General features: G+C 38.4%; 1 protein-coding gene across 2 annotated transcripts in view; it reads left to right on the top strand.

The window, feature by feature from the left end:
- Positions 1 to 17,489, top strand: part of LOC134614125 (cytochrome P450 26B1) — a 58,936-nt gene extending 41,447 nt beyond the window's left edge. For both annotated transcript variants that reach the window (XM_063457578.1, XM_063457577.1), the window contains 5 exons: positions 657 to 881; positions 8,015 to 8,290; positions 10,831 to 10,986; positions 14,227 to 14,508; positions 15,115 to 17,489. In XM_063457578.1, coding sequence (XP_063313648.1) covers positions 657 to 881; positions 8,015 to 8,290; positions 10,831 to 10,986; positions 14,227 to 14,508; positions 15,115 to 15,507 — 1,332 coding nt within the window. In that variant the 3' untranslated portion in view covers positions 15,508 to 17,489. The remainder of the gene's footprint in view (positions 1 to 656; positions 882 to 8,014; positions 8,291 to 10,830; positions 10,987 to 14,226; positions 14,509 to 15,114) is intronic.
- Positions 17,490 to 18,131: the final 642 nt, after the last annotated feature.

Here is an 18,131-nt window from a genome sequence, read left to right as displayed (position 1 = left end):
TTCCAATACAACTCTCTGTGTGCAGCGTATCGACGTCCTGTAGACAGCGAGTTTGCAAAGTGCTGTATACAGGCATTCTGAGAATTTAAAGGATTATACTGAGTTCTTTTAATGTCAGTAAAATTCATGTCAGTTTACTTTTAAGGGTTGACACATACCTAGACTTCTTTTGGATTATTTGAAAGCAGGATATTGGTAGATATGGGTTTAATATGAATGTCTAACCTACAGGTCTTACCAGAAAGGAAGTGAGCTTTAATCTGTGCCCTCATTGATAAGGTTTGACACATGAGCCTTATTGTAGATCATATATAGTCCTCTTTTTTTTTATAGCAAGGCCGCCCTTGGTTTGATAATTAGACTATAATATGTTACTTTTCACCAATAAACAGGGGGCAGACTCATGCGACATCTATCAATCTCCACCTCTGGTTTATGGTGCATTTTCACCTTCAGGGTGTGAAGTCTTGAGTAGAGTTCCTGGCCAGTTATTCAGATAAACAACAAATTCCCCTCCCCGATAGAAATGTGGGTCACAAAATACTCTGGCAGCGTAGCTGCACTCGTTTGGAGATTTTATTTGTTTTCTTTTCTCTCTCACTATTTTTTTTTTCTTTCTACAAATGAATGAATTGCTGCTCTGTTTTCTTCTGCAGGGATCGGGTTTCCAGTCCTCTCGGAGAGAGAAATATGGCAACGTGTTTAAGACCCACTTGTTGGGTCGTCCCCTAATCAGGGTGACAGGAGCTGAGAATGTCAGGAAGATCCTGATGGGGGAACATCACTTGGTCAGCACGGAGTGGCCAAGGAGCACGCGTATGTTGCTTGGACCCAACAGTTTGGCCAACTCTATTGGAGACATCCACAGACACAAACGGAAGGTACTGTATTCCTAAACATACTTTACTCCCTACTTACCTCTAGTCCAATCAAGATAGATCTTTCGACCAATGACTTGTCTTTATTATTGAGACTTCTAATCAGGGGTTCTCAACCCAGTCCTCAAGGACTCCCTACCAGTCCAAGATTTGGGGATTACCCTGTTTTGTCTAAAGTGTTTGTTTCCCCCCCTAAAAACACATTAGACACAGCAGGGTAATCCCTAAATCCTGGACAGATCGGGGTCCTTGAGGGCTGGGTTGAGAACCTCTGCTTTAAATAGATATAACCTTTAATACGTGGTCTCTTCTTCTGCAGTTTGGCCTCACAAACGAGACAGTGTGTTAAGCAATGAGAATACATACTTAAGCAGTAAGATGCAGTGTTGTTTGAGTCTCTACAGGTCGCAGTTAGGACTTTAAGGCATTCAGAATACAAGCCATTCCTTACCGCTTTTCAGCATTAAAAAAAAAAAAAAAAATCTGCTTCAAATAAACAGTTTGGGATGGATAGAGGTTCTCTTGGGAGTACCCAACCACAAGTAAAAACAGGAAAGCTATGTGCTTAAAACTGTTCATAACACTGAGTGAATCGTTGGTGTAAATATTCTGTGAGAATAGCTTGCCAAAGGCTTTGCATTAATTGAAATTTGGAGTAGAATTCACAAGCTGCACATATGACCTAACTCTACAGTAGGAATCCCTGATTGACATTAAATCCACTCTGGTAGTTACTAACGTGGACAGTAACTCCTGTAGTGCACAGCTAGCCCTTCAGCTGCCCGAGCTGAGTGAGAGTAGTAGGCCACACTGCAGTGCAACTGGCATTTAAAGGAACCCTGTAGTCACCCAGATCATTTCAATGAAGTGATCTAGGTGCAGAGGTCCTTTATTTTTAACCCTGTGAAAAATTAGCAGTTTTTTTAGATATCAAAATGTTTGCATTGCAGGGTTAAATCAACCTCGAGTGTCTGTCTTCCCGACAATCACTAGAGTTGAGTAAAACTTGGTCTGATAGTAGTATTTAATTGGAGGAGCATAATGTTTGGCAGCGCTGCTTCTCTGTGAGAAGCAATGGATTGGAGGATATCATGGGTGATGTCAGCTTGGGTGCTGACATCAGTGGAGGCGGAGCTGGAGGCTGCAGCAGAGTCTCAGTAATCTCTTTTATATTTACATTTTTACTGGCAAAGAAGGATGGACAGGGGGGTGTACAGAAGGGAACCTACAGGCTCGAAATAACGATTGTTATTTTCAGGACTAAAGACTATAGGTTTCCTTCAACTGTAGCTCAATAGACAAATAGACAAATTTACCTTCCGTGAAAGCCTTTAGAATTTTCTGAAATAGATATTTAGATGTTTCCATATTTGCTCTTTTAACCTTTATCGGGTAGGAGGGCTGTCAAAGGTCCCTTTCCCTTTTCCAATTCTAAAGAATTAGCAAAACATTGGCCGGCATAATAGGAACAATGCTGTTATGGGTTGTGACTTTCTCCAGCCCTGCTTTGTTCAGAAACTTCCCAAATTAGCTGGGTTTTTACAAGTTTAAATTGTTCAGGAGGTTTTCCATAAAATCTATTTAGATTGTAAAGGGCGACTCTGAGATTTTAACTTGCCATTATGATCGTCTGTAAAAATTGGGCGGAGGAGCAGGTACTCCCAGCTACGCCCATGCTCATCAGTTCTGTCTCTCAGCAGTGACATTAAAGTGACACCAAACTTTAAACATAACTTTCTGCTTCCTTTATAGACAAATCATTTTATTTTATTTCTTTGGTCTTTAATTTTAGTACCTTTATTAATGAGAAGCTGACATTTTTTTTTTTTTTTTTTTAATATCCCTACCATGTTTCGTCTGCATCATGTCTTTAATCTGAAGAACAAGGAGGCACAGGGTTAATACGCAGTGAGGAACGTGTATGTTCACTTGTAATACACAGAGGGGGCTCTAAATTCCTTGCATCTACATCATGTGACAACTAGCTTCACTCACTTCAGGAGCAATGAGATCAAACTGGCTCATAGACAGTAACTTGAAAAATAAATAGCACAGATTGTAAGTTTCTATAAAGGAACAAAATGAACATGACAGTTTAATGTTATTTGTTAGACACACAAGCAGACATCCCTGAGCATGTTCTTTAACCCCATTTTACTAGCTAAGAATGTTACTGGCAGGAAGTTTATAACAATTGAATTCTCTAAACAGAATATCTGAGAAGGCTGCATGCTCTGTATGGTCTATTTCAATAAAATAATGGGTCTAATAATGTAGTTTCCATCTAATAATAAAATACCGGGGTCTTGGTATCTCAATATCCATTTGTGTAGGTGTTTGGATGTGTGTGTATGGAAGTATGTACGTGTGTATGAACGTATGTATCCACATCAGACAAACATGCATGTTTTGGACATCATTCTTCCTGTCGTAAGATCTTTCTGCTGTTATGACTTAAGCATGTGATAACAAGATGTTATGATAATTAAGATTGGAATATCTTATCTTGTCCCTTGTACATTGATCCCAGTGACACATCGCTCTAACCCTTGCCTCACTGACAGGTACATAGAGAAGGGAGGAACTCTCTGGTAGCACAGCATAGTTATAGGGCTGAGCATATGGTCTTTCATTTGGTGGGATGGACATCCCAGATAGCAAGGAAAAATCTCTTCTTGAAGCACGTGGAAAAAAATATGTCCTTAAGTTACCAAAGGTTCATCTTGGCCTCCTATAATCTAAGTCAACAGTCTCCAGAGTACCCCAACTTCACAGTGGGTAGATCTGTGAACATATGTGATTCACCTCTGGTCATGTAAGGAGATCCTAAATATTATTAGTGGTCTCCGCTGTGAACATTGACTGATATATTTTTTTATGTAATGCGACTTGTTGCATTTCAGCAGATTACTGTATAAGAAACGTTCTCTGCAAAGCATTAAAGCTTTGTCATATTCTGCGTCTTTGTCCAATGGGTTACAGTTAATTTACCACTGTCCACATTCTACTAAATAGAAAGATATTTTTATATATGGGCAAAAAAAAAGTAAAGTTAGATAATTTATTAATGAATGAATTATTTCTCTGTAACTATCCACAGATTCTGTCCACTCCACCAGTAACCGTGGATATCGATCTCAAATGGTGCCACATTTATTTTGTAACCGCATAATCTCATCAATGTACAAAAAATAATAAAAAATAACCAGTGTTGGTCACTATTACGATAGGGTACGATAAACATGAAGTGACCCTAACAAACAAATAAAAAAATCCAGAATTAACTGTGAAACAAATGTGGAAAATGTTCCTCCTATTTAGAATTGTAATACACGTCTGCCTGTTCCCAGTGGCTCAGTTTGTAGAAGACAGAAGGCATTCTGTATAAATAAAGATTTACATTTTGTTCTGCTGGTTACCGGCAAGTTTATTCAATATCTGTTGGCTTAGCTAGCCACTCAGAAAGCACTATTACAATAAGTTGTTAATAATGGTCTTACCGTCATAATGCCTTGTTTCATCACAGGCGGACAATCCTTACTGATCAGCAAATTAATTGTATTAACAGAAAGAAATGCCTTATATTCGTAGCATTTCGAGAGCCAAGGCATACTTGGACAGTTTCGACCAAAATCTTGAATTTGACTAGTTTTGCAGCTTGGCTGTTTTGGCCCAAACTCTGACGGTCTTAGTCAGTTCTCCACAGTTCCCTTTCAGTGAATATTTTCATTGTGATGGTAGATTACATAATTGCAGAATCTGGTTGGGTAAGTATAGGGTTAAAATATTCCTGCTTAAGTAAAGGTGAATTGATTACCTGGGGATCACTTTATACAATGATTGCAAATAGTCACATTATAGGACGGCTGGTAATAAATGCTGTTCTATTGGCGTAGTGGTGGCAGTGAATTGGTTAAGAAGCTTTCGTTGAGGTAGGTAGCTAAGTATCCCATGCTTTCTGGGCTACATTCTCCTGTTTTAATAGGAGTATAAATTCCCATCATCTTCCTCTTAGAATACCGGCTGCATCTCCTGTGTGTGTGTGTGTGTGTGTGTGTGCTTGCTGTGGCGCGTGCAATGTGAACTGCAGTAACCTGGGAGCGGACCCCACTTTTATTAGTCTAGACTGCTCTCTTAAAGTGGCAATGCTTAGCAAATCTAGCACTGCTTGTTCATTCTACTCTGTGACAGCTCAGGTTTCAAAGGTCTGTCTGTACGTGACTGAAGGTAGGAAACGTGTCTCTCTTAAGAAATCTCAGCTGCATATTAAACTCTCTAATAAATGTCTGTTTATACACACACACATTGTGTTAACCCCTTTAGCAATAATCACCTTGTTCTTTTTATTCTTTGTCTGTAATATCCTGTGTTCATGTATTATGTTTTGTCCTGTCTCCTGCGCTGTCACTCCAGGTTACAGAATAGAACCTTTTAGCCTCCGCCATGTTTCTATAGAAAGGTTGTGAAATTATGAGATGGGATTCCCTGCCCCTAGGAGATGCCTGTCCTACTCTGCATGTTTGCACAGTGTTACAGCAGTCTGCACGGGTAGAATTTACCTCCCGAACACAATTATGCAACACTGGAAGCAAGCATTCTCCGTAGAACTGGTTTGTCTCACATTATGTGTTGAGCGGCCAGCCTAAGACTCTCCGTCTCCTGGAAGCCACGACAGATAGTGAGGGATATGTCAAGGACTCATCTGTACGTCTCTTGTAAATCATTCTGCAGCCGGACTGGAAGGTTACACCCAAACGCTGCAGGGGGAGCAGCTCTGCACAGACAGGCTCACACCGGTGAACTACACTGAACCTTCCTTGACACCGGCAAGCACACGTAACATACACCCACACAGAAGGCGGATGTGTCTAACCTTTCCTCAATCACGATGCCCACTGGCATAGGGTGCAGTTGTTTTCTGGAGCCCATTTACCTTTCCATAGCAAGTATTCTTCAGCGTCGTTGGGGACTTTCTGCTCGTATTCATTCCCTAATTTAAGAATTTAGAGGATGGATGTCTCTTTAAGATTTGTCCTATCGGTGTATTTTTAAGATCTCCCTCATGTTTCCCTGATTCTTCTCTTATTTAAAATGTTTGGTCTGGTCCTTGATTGGCCAAGTGTCAGATTATACCCTAGACTTCTCTCTTATGGAAGGGTTTATATGATAATCAAACCAGCCTAAGAAATGCTGGATCTATATAGAATGTCCCATGGGTGTCCAGGACTTTAGACTGAGGAAGTGATAACTCAATGGCTATTGATATGTCAGGGGTATGACAACCAGAGCTCCTTCATCCAGGACATGATCTGGGCATTATCCTGTTGTCAGTAGACATCAGACGCAGAAATTGTCTGATTTTGGCTAGCATAATTATGAAGTCTCTCACTCTATTTTCTTGCTGTAAAACATATAACGGAACCTGCCCCAGCCTGCCCTGAAGGGCCTGTATGTACAGACAATAAAAGTAAGGTGACAGAATCTGATGAACGCCGGGGCCAAGGAGGAAACGGCCTAGTTACAGCAAGAACATGGATCGTTCATTAATCCTGTGCCTTAGAGGCACAACATGTGCACTGCTCATTAGTAACAGGTAACAAAACGTGTGACGCTGTAACTCCACCGGCAACCAACACAGGAAGACATCTACAATGGAAAGAGCAAAACTGCTGATCGATAAAACATCGATTTAAAAAATAAATAAAATAAAATAATATACTTATAGTTGTGTGCTAGTGGCCTTTCAATGATTAGCTCTTGTGTAGCATCCAGAATTGATCCAGGCAGAATTGCAAAATCTTGATCAATCACACGTGGTGGTATGCCTAGAAAACTATAGTATTAATGAAAATAGTTTTATGTTTTCTATTTTTGAAGACCTGGGTGTGTACCTTCAGGCCCTACATTGTGGGGGTTTTAAGAGATAAGCTGGATAATTAACAAACATTTTATACAAATTACCAATGCTGTGTTTATCATCCCTAGGGGGAATATGGGTAATATGCCAATAACTGTTCTGTTGCAACGGGGCACCAATAGTCCCAAATCTGTCTCCAGTGGTAGATAGAGTAGGTCATAGTTTTTGTATCATTTTAATCCTAAATCAAGGGGGAGTTTATTAAACTTGACACTTGATACTTGAACCTAACTGTCTATTTTTTAATAAACCAGACTTGCCATAATTGTATTTTAAACGTAACAAGCTCTAGCTGATATGGATAACATAAAGTAAAGATTTTATTTTTAAAGCTGATCTGTGGATATTCATGGATAGTTGTTCGTAAAATGGTCACTAGAGGGAGCAGTGCTTATATTTTTGTACATCTTAGCATCCAATACTTTTCAATGCAAAATGTATCCAGTTTTATAAATGCACATCCAAAGAAAAAAATAATAATATTGCAAGATGGTTTTATTTCTGCTTCCTGAAAATGTTTACGCAATAAAAACGAATGAGGAATATAAAAAGTTAAGCGAAGTGTTCATTTGCGGGGATAAACTTACAGATGCCTGAGAGTGATGGGAGTTTTTGTTAGAGGAAGAGGTAAAGGCAGCCCTTTTTCTAAGACTTTGTGGGGTTTATTGAGCAGATTTTATATTTAAACTAAGCTGCTCTGGACAAAATTTAGTTTGGCAGTTGAGGTTTTTTGAAGAATATTTTAGAGGGTTAAACGAACTGTTATCTTTATAAACAAGACCCAGTGAAACAGAAGCATTGTTAAATTGGGTTTTCAGCCAGGAAAATCTTAGATTTTCTGACTTATGCTGACTGCTGGGAAATTCTCACATTAATTAAAACATTTGATTTTGTTATTTGCTGGGGTTTTTTTTAAAGAAAAATTCTTGTATAGACCAATGCATTTCCTCTTTTATTTTAGATTTCTTTAGCCAGTTCTTCATGCAGCAAGAAGTTGACCATTTTTGGGGAACGGGGTAACTTCGAGCTGTGTTTTTGTTATGTTGTACGTTGGTATCATAGTTTCTCCGTAACATCACGCACAGCCTGAAGGATTTACAATTGTGTTTGCAGTCAGGCTTTAGGAATCTGCCATACTGTGATTTAAATGCTGAATGTAAAAAATGGGTTTGTTTTTACAATGCTCTTAATATCTCAATTGCTTGTGTTCTCCAAACAGGTGTTTTCAAAAATCTTCAGCCAAGAGGCTTTGGAAACCTATCTTCCAAAAATACAGTTAGTGATTCAGGACACTTTGAGAGTTTGGAGCAGTAATCCCGAGCCCATCAATGTTTACTTTGAGGCCCAGAAGTTGACGTTCCGCATGGCCCTCCGTGTTCTCCTAGGATTTCGACTGTCTGATGAGGAGCTCAATCATCTCTTCCAAGTGTTTCAGAAGTTTGTGGAGAATGTTTTCTCCTTACCGGTAGACCTGCCCTTCAGTGGATACAGAAGGGTAAGTCCGTAAATTTCAATTATCACTTTAAAAAAAAAAAATTCAGACTGTCTTTAAAATGTAACATTTATTCAGCTATTATTTTAACTAGTATTTTTTTAAAAATCAAAGACAATCCGGCAATTGAGAAATATCTTGACTTGGGTTTGCCTCTTGATTTAGTGAATACACCCTTTAAGGACATTTTCAGTATTGACATCAAACAATGCTTTAATTCACAAATATGTTAATACACAAGCTGTGGCTATCGATGCACCCATGTAAATAATCCCTAATAACATCACTGTTATTGTCATATTTGGAACCGGGTGACTGAGGTGAGGGTTGGCCAGAACGCCATGCCAGCAGAAACAAGTGACCCAAAAATGGAGCACTATCTGGAGCTAGACACTCAAGGAGTTAAATTCTCTTGGTGTGCGCAGATTTGTGCTACCTTCAGTTCCTCTAATGTTTAGAATGATGTAACATCATATTTCTCTCAAGTAACTGTAATTTGTTGGAACGTTCGATGACTGCAGGAGACAGAACAGTGGATTCACCTTTTGGCACATGTAGAAAAGGAACCCTTTTACCTCGACTTCCATCTCTCAGGAGACTTGATTAGACCAAGAAACTATTTTCCTATGATTTGAGGCAAATTACTATGGTTCCCTTCACCTATTCTACCAAATATATTCCTGACATCATAATTTCGTCTGACAGGCTTTGTTTTACAGATTGAATGCCCGACTATGTAATAATTTGCAGATGTAGTCTGTGTTACTTTAAGTTTCCATGAGATGCAAAAATATCCATTTAGTGCTTTTTACTGGAGCTATTTCTGGAAATGTATAGACCTCTAAGCATTTCACATTTTGTAAGTTGACAAAAAAGCACATCTGTTCTATCCAACACTTTATTTGTTACATTTAAAGATAACTATACCCAATGCAGAGGTTTCTCCTAGAGTAAATCACATTGTGATATATTCTGAAGCTTGAAGGAATGTTTAGAATTACGTCTCAGTTTCTTAACAGACGAGGGAAGTATTTCATTAGCAAGTTTCATTTTTAATTTTTTTTTTTTTTGACAGATTTACGCTCAGACAGTGCACTAAAAAACATAGGTTAATACTTTTGCTTTTAATTCTTAATTCATGTAAGACTGGAAAATGCTGTCTAATGTAAAATACATGCTGGCCATTTATAACTAGGGTGCATGTTTATCATTTTGTTGGTCAAGTAGTGACTTAAAAGGCACCTACCTGTAACGAGTAACCTACCCGTAGCAAACCTGTTACTCTTCGCAAGTTTACGTTTCCTGTCCTTTTAATTTACCGAGTTTAAAAGATCAGTACATTGTCTTTTATTGAGTTATGGAAAATGGGTCAATTTTAAAATGACTGTTTTCCTGTTTATGCAGTTAGTGCTCTATTTTGTTTATTCAGGCGTGAATGAATCTTTGTTAGGGGTTTATTTTTAGAGCCATAACTTCCATTTTTCTCCATCTACTTAAAATATATCTTGTCCTGGAATAGACAATATCTTCCAAGGCTTGACGGTGGCATTTCACTATCATAGGCAAGAGCTACTTAAAATCTGATCCTTTAAATATGTAGAAATCCTGTTTTTTCTGCGTAGCACGTGAACTGGAAGAGGAAATATAATGCTTTACGAGAGAGGTAGATTTGATTAATTTTTCGGTGACATTCCTGACTGATGACTCATGGGTGGAACCAATTTATTTTTAATTTAGGATTACGGCAAATACCATTTAAATCATGAAACTTAAAAGCCTTCTGTTTGGTTTTATCCTCACCTTCGTAATACTGGTTATTATAATGCGTCCTTAAGGCCATGTAAGCTCTCAAATTTATTTTACTTAATTTCTGATGCCTCGTAAATAAATTACTGAGAGAGTCCGCTATTCTTCTCTCAGATGCCAATAGACACAAGTCAAGCAGGACTTGTATATAGTCCCAGACTGTCTCCTAAGGAATAAATTAGGATAAAAAGATTATTTGCCTGTTAATATTACAGTGTTTTCTCACGCTTTGTTAATAAAAATATTACATGGTTTCCCGACATCATAAACCAGAGATTTTTCAACTCCCTATACATTCTTAAATTTCTTAAGACTTTCTAAACGTTAATGCAGTAATTAAACAGATCTGTTTTTGTTTCTTCATTCATTAAGTTACTTTTCCAGTTTGACAATATAGTGACTGTTTGTATATACATACACAAATCGTTTATTTTTTTTATATTTGATAATTTTATCTTATAGGTTTGCCATACTGGTGAGAATCAGTAGTGATATCTAAATGTTAGCTATTTTCTAGCGCTTTGAGCCCTCCCCCATTTTCTCTGCTTCATTATGTGTAATTTGAGTGTAGGTTGGTATCACGTTGACCTCAGCCATAATCTAGATATTTAGAATTGGAATTCAGTTCAAACATGATAATGTTGATCAGGAGGGGAAGCCCATGTAGAAGATAATCTGAACGTTTAAACATTATGGAGCTTCACAAGCTTGTCTCTTTTTCTCTTTTGATGAAACAGGGCATTCGAGCACGGGAGACTCTTTTAAGGAGCTTGGAGAAAGCCATACAGGAAAAACTCCAGAATACCCAGGGCAAAGACTATGCCGACGCTTTGGATGTCCTAATTGAAAGTGGGAAGGAACATGGCAAGGAGCTCACCATGCAAGAACTCAAGGTACTACTAACTATTCAGTAAAACCCATACATCAGTTGAGTTGTAATATGTGAGCTGTGAAAGACCTTTAAAATTACCAAGAAAAAAATCTCTCATATAAATAAATACATAAAATAAAAGTGTCCCTTCCATATTCTGGTTAGTCTTTAAAAATACATGGGGATTTTAGGGAAGAGGTCAAGAACTTGGAAGAATATTCATTTTTTCTAACATTTTTAAGGATAGAAACAAGCAAATAAGCTGTTTCTATAAGTGAATGGAAAATAAAAAGGGAAGCCGTTTTACTTCAGAACTTATAATACAATCAGCAGTGGAGATACTTCCTTCTGACTCCGGGGCTGGAGTGACATCTCTAAAGCCATCAGGGAGTCTGGATACTTTAGCTCAATGTTTCAAGAGTTCTCCAGACAGATGTTCTGAATTTTTCAAGCACAGCTACTCCCAGAGTTATAAGGAGCAGTATTATTTAAAACAGGAATAGGCAACCTTCGGCACTCTGCACTTACATTCACGATGCTGGCAAAGCATCAAGGGAAATGTAGTCACAACATCTGGAGTACCAAAGGTTGCCTACTCCTGTTTTAGATTATAATATTCCTTAAAGGTCAAGATCACTTATCTCAAGATGTCAATCATTGTGCATAAAAGTACACAATGGAAATGTTGTTTTCTTGTATATACTATATGTAATAACTCTGGATGTATAATAAATAAGAACCAGAACAGGTGTGGCTGGATGCGAGCCATTATTAGACCATTATGACACTGTGAAAGTACACCAGATCAGGGATTGTCTTCACTATGGACTATCCCTTTATTATGGCCAATGTTGGTACTATACGCAGAAAGTTGAGGACGTGTGACTAGATTTGTGATAAGAATTATAGACGTGAATTTGTGTTTGTTTTGGATTTAGAGGACTTTGTATGCTTTTTGTATCAAAAAAGTAAATTTTATGACCGTTGGGTGCATAGGGCACTACATATTAATTGTTTTTTCTTTCTAAGCTCCATAACAACCAATGGTGATGTTATGGTGTGGAAACTTCTCTTGTACTAGTCTTCTTGCACAGTTTGACTTCATAAAGTAATATTTCCATCACCATATGGCTTGGTAGTGTTTCCAAAGACCCGTGTAATAGGATCCAGAACACCAAGTGCTCATATAAACACATTGAATACTTCTGTCTGGAATAATTTGTCAAATCTCTTCTGAAATGCTGTAATAATCGAAATACAGAAATACAAATATTTCCACAGTGTAGATGTAGTAATTGGCAACAACTAAAACTCACACACAGGATAAAATCACCATCAAGTTATTTACAGCCCTCAAATATCGAGGATGGGAGCGGTGAACTGCTTCGCACAAACCTGTGAGTGTGGTGTAACCCACCATACATACCGCATTATTTACCATATTCCGAGTTGTGGCTGAGTGCACAAAACTGTAAGCCACGCAGAGCATTAACTGATGACGGCCACGGTTCTGCTGTTAATTAGGTGGCTCAAGTCATCGTCGAGTGGGAGCTGAGAACACCTTATTCCAAAAAGTCCCTGTTGAACAGGGGTTTAAAGGATATGAAATTACCTCATAGGTTAGAATGAGAAGCTCCTGATTGGTAGAGCCTCTCATGGGTCTGGGAAGTGTCTGGCCGCTGCTTCTGCCACTACGAAGGGGAATATTTTTTTGTCCATATATTATTACATTATTTCTATGTATATTGCAAATTGGAGGTCACTGCCTCCTGGAGTGTCCCTTTGATTGTTATTACTGAGATGAAGCACTGCATTAACCCTTCAATAGCTGGAGTTACTGAATCCCCCAGGTGCATAAAGGGTTAAACACATTAAGTGGGTGGATATCCGTAGGATTGTGTTGCATGAATCAAGTCCCATCTATTGGCTGCGGGTTTTAAAGCCATTAAATGAATGAATGAATGAAGTCAGTAAAGTGCAGCTAATACCCAGCATGCCGGCCAAATCATCAAACGCACTCAGTGAAAGTTATTTTAAGCCCAGGATTATTAACGTAATCCTTACAAGCTTCCCTGTGTCTCACCTCCCTGTGAGGCCCACACGTTAGCAGGACCAAGAGATCATGCTTGTTCTTGTACAGAACAATGGCTAAGTCACCAGTTACCCATGCGTGGCCACAAGGATTGTTTGTTTACAGTATTGGACCCAGATCCACTTACATCATATGGTGGTAAATGGCATCATTGACATATTGAGTGTTCATGCCCAGGCAGTTTGGCATTGGCCCAGCTTACATGTTAACCGATAGCTTATGCCAAGTACCCAGACTGTCTGTTGAAATGAAGCTATTACGGCATGCCTGTACAGCAGATGGCTCTTTTTATAGTAGGAAGAGGGATTATTTATTTACGTGAAACACACGCTGCACATCCGATACTCCTAATCAGTCAAAGCCTGCGCTAAATGTTTACAATAAAATATCAGTCAGAAATTTCCCCACTGAATAAATAAAGGGTACCGTTCTTGGCTTGCAGTTGTAATGTGCTTTAAAGGCATTGTGGATTGTAAGGTTGAGGTTTATTGCAACAGAAGTCAGTTTTCATCTAGATTCTAAGAATACATGCATGGGGTTTATAGGCTATGTAGTTCGAGGATATTTAGGATACGCTGTTCTGCTGTCATGTTCTCTTTGTTCATGAAAAACATGAATGAGATCACTCTCAAATTAATGGTAGCCTCCGGGTGTGTTGATTCTTTCATTGCTGACTACAAGTATTCAGTTTTTGTTTTCATGAAAGAAGTTGCTAGTGGCTGCAACTACTCTACAAGTGCCATCATGAAAATTCATAAGAGAGTATGTCCATTGTACACATGGAGATTAAGATCTTGTAAAGTTGTGTACCTGTAAATAATTCAGGTGGATTAGGATATCACTGCTACACTACAGTGTGCATGGAAGGAAAATAAATTGGAACTTTTGCACCCTAACCCATGCAATATATGCAATGGGAAGACCATAAGTGATTATGGTGCACACAGTGTCCCCTCAAGGATTTCTAACTCAACAGCTATATCATAGGTCAAAGAATACATCCCAGGTCATACTCCTTATTTAAAAAAAATGATGTATTTGTCTTTAATCTTCATTTTTGGGATTCCAAATGCTTATTTTTGTGTGTTGGGGACAATTTTAAAATCTTGATACAAAGGTTTTGTTAGTATTGAAATTTGATCTATATCTTCATCTCTATGTCCTCCTTAGGATGGGACCCTGGAACTAATATTTGCAGCCTATGCCACAACAGCAAGTGCCAGTACTTCTCTCATCATGCAGCTCCTGAAGCATCCGCACGTCCTTGAGAAACTGCGAGAAGAGCTGCGAGGAAACGGCATCCTGCATAATGGCTGTGTGTGCGAAGGTGCCCTGCGGGTGGACACAATAACCAGTCTTCATTATTTGGACTGTGTGATTAAGGAGCTCCTGCGCCTCTTCAGTCCTATCTCAGGGGGCTACAGGACAGTTCTGCAAACCTTTGAGCTTGATGTGAGTATAAAAATAATGCAGAGTAATACAGCAATCCTCCAAAGAGTGATCCATACAACTAACTGCTGGCCTTGGCTCTTCTCTTTGTGAATTAATGGCCAAAGATTGCTGTCTACGGTCAGAAATCTTGAAGATCTTTCTTGGACTTGCACTATTCTGGAGAAAGTTCTAAAAGTGGAGTAGTCACTATTGTAACTAAAGCAATTGTCCTTATTGCTCTACTAGAACTTTGCATTAGAATATATATATAAATATTTACATAATATATTTTTGTCTTTGTTAGAAATCTCACTAAAAAACAGTAGATACAAAGACTGACTTCTGTTTTTGGTCTCATAAGGAATGTTTTAGATCCATCTGAGATGCATGTGCCATTCTTTACAAATTAGTTTGATCCAAATGCCATACAAAGACATTCCAAGAATAAGAACAATGAATTTACATAGGAGAAACGTTCAATTAATATCTTTATTGGTGCCTATTTTTTCAAATTTCTTCCTTATTTACTGCAATTCACAGTACAATGAGTAACCACCAATTGTTTGCCATGTGTTTTGAGCTTTTGTTGTAGCTCTCTTAATGAAAATCTTTATCTCAATTTTATAGGGTTTTCAGATCCCGAAAGGATGGAGTGTTTTGTACAGCATCCGGGACACTCATGACACAGCTCCAGTCTTCAAGGATATTGATGTCTTTGATCCAGATCGCTTTGGCCGAGAACGCACAGAAGATAAAGATGGCAGGTTCCATTATTTGCCATTCGGGGGTGGTGTACGGAACTGTTTGGGGAAACAGCTGGCAAAGCTGTTTTTGAAGACCTTGGCAATTGAACTGGCCAGTATGAGCCGGTTTGAACTGGCCACCAGGACTTTCCCAAAAATCATGCCAGTCCCTGTGGTCCATCCAGCTGATGAACTGAAGGTCCGGTTCTTTGGACTAGATTCCAACCAAAATGAGATCTTGACAGAGACAGAAGCAATGCTGGGTGCAACAGTGTAACCGTCAACTCATCTTGCTCTTCTTAAATCTTAAACATTTCCACCTAAGAGAAAACAATGTGGGAAATAAGCACACAGTTAAAAACAAAGCCAATCTATAGCAAAGATAAATATATCTACAGTACTAACTTAAATATACCGAGCCACCAAACCATGAACATATTATCTCTGTGGAATGCTTAAATTAAAATGATTGCATATTTACACTAAGTGAAAATGGATCCAGGTCCCGTATTTATGAATCCTGCTGCAGAAAGGACATATCAGAACTTTTGTTGGGGAAGGACTTAAGACATGGATTTTTTTTAGAGCTGGTTGTGGATCATTCTGGTCTCTCCAGCAGTTTACAAGACCTTCCCCACTGATGCTCTTTCTTATTTACTCCAAAAGTTGTTTCACAGTGTTACATACATCAGGGATAACAGGGTTTTTGTTCTGTTGTTTCTAGATCTGCCTTATTTTACTGTCTAAAAATATAAATATATATTTACAAAAGAAAAAAAAAATGAAGCATTTTGACGGAAGCTAATAATAACGGGTCAATATGTTGAGCGTATTTTTAGGTGCAGAAGTTTGGTAAGATATGATCATAGCATATACCATCCGAGGTAAGCTTGGTTTCACACAATGCTAACCTTCTATAGTTCAAAAAACATTATATATGCTACAGATCACACAGGTTGATCGAGGGAAAAAAAAGGCCCAGCAAAATCACTGGAGGTGAAGAATAATTAAATTTTTATCCCAGATGAAGCTAAAGGTGGACACCACTTAAGGGTTTCCTTACCTACTTAAAATACAAGCAAGGTGGGTCCAAGACCCCAAGTTTGCTCTTGGTATCTCCATGCTCCACACTGTACAACAGTTTTCTATTTACACTGTTTTCTAATTGCTTTGATTGGAAGATCCATGGGCGAGGAAGTGTGCATTGTGACAAGTAAGGGATGTCAGTAGACGCTTTCCATTAACAAAGTTTTGGTTTGCTCATCTGCGTAACATTGTGAGTAACCAAGTGCCTTAAATCTTGTGAGCTGCTCTGTAATGGATCTTAGTGAGTAAAAACTTGATACAGCTGATAATCTTTATGGCATGGTTACAACACTTTTTATTTACTCCTTCTATGCTGAAACATTACAAGGCAGTATAGAGCCACCAGTACGATTTTTTTTTTTGGTCTGTGTATTCATATACTGCTCCATCACAGATATCACATGGTGTCATCTGTTCTTATGTAAGGGAAAGACCATTTCATTGCATTTGTTTATGCTCGTTTGTAAATCCTCTTCTTTTTACACATTGGTCTGAACATCAACATCATGTGATATTGAGACCAGACAGTATAGATTCATTCGAGCATTGCAACAACAATGGCTTGACACCAGACCCTTTTAGAAAATGTCATAGGCGCAACCTACAGTTATTTAGTTTGTCATATTTTGTCGTTGACTAAGCAGCAGTTAGGATTCCCTGTCCTAACCACAATTTTAAGCTCAGTCTTCAGTTATACTTTTGTGCAGATAACGTTGTTGCACGGAAGCTAGATTAAGCTGGAATTTAGTTCATCTTGTTGAAAGTGCCTAGTTAATCCCTTACCCAATGACTAAGGTAGGCAAGTTCGTCTTGGCAAACATTACACTTACGTGGAGTTCTCCTGACACTCATAGTAAGGCTTCTAAGTACCACAAGGAATTGAAAAGGTTACTCCAGTTATCACAACCACTGCGGCACAATAATGGTTATGATGCCAGAAGAACCCTGGCTCAGTTCCACAGTAATGATGCTAACTATTAATAAGTGGATTGCCCCGTTAGCTCTGACCTTGCCAGACTTTGAGGCTCCCTCGTGGTCCGGTGACTCTCTTCCACCTCCTACAATGCTGCAGAAGCCAGAAGCTGCAGTTGTTGCCATTCATTCAGCCAATGACTGATGATGATTCTAGCACCATAACAACTTCAAGTCACGCAAGTTTTCTTAGTGCTTGGGGTAACCAAGCTCCTTGGTACACCCAAACTCCTTAAAGGATGTGTACAAGAGGTAAGACTGTACCATAGATTAACACGTAACTGTCAGTATATTGTATTAGTCCACTTTGTACTGTTTCTTTTTGCGTTTACAAACTGCCAAACAATTCTTACTATTGACTTTAATGCATCCAGACCTGATAGGCTACATTGAATTGGTTTATATAATCCAGAATCGCACTAGTTGCCCCTATACAATTTACCATATATATTGTCAAATTACCTGTTGCATTCCTTTCTTAAATTCATTATGACAATGATTCACTTAAAATAATTCTCTTGTCACTTATGGTTGGAATTGGCTCAGATGCCCTAACTTGTGTATATTTTTTTAGCTAACCATACACAACAATATGTAAGCTAAAACAGTATTTGATAAAGCAAGTAGTCACTGGAATGTGAGGTTTGTGTATCCATTACATTATTTATATTCTATTTATTTACACAATAGAGGGAAAAAAGCTTAAATAAGAGGTGAGAGATTTAATTATTTTCTCAGCTACAAAACAACTACATAGTGATTCCCCGCTAGACTTAAAAATGGTAAATAGCTATATCAACTTTACAATTTATTTATGAGTTGGATGGCAAAGCAAGGGGTGGG

This window comes from Pelobates fuscus, chromosome 6 (assembly GCF_036172605.1).
Source record: "Pelobates fuscus isolate aPelFus1 chromosome 6, aPelFus1.pri, whole genome shotgun sequence".
NCBI lineage: Eukaryota > Metazoa > Chordata > Amphibia > Anura > Pelobatidae > Pelobates > Pelobates fuscus.
Note: the sequence above shows the minus strand (reverse complement) of the source record. Positions and strands in the feature narration are given on the sequence as shown.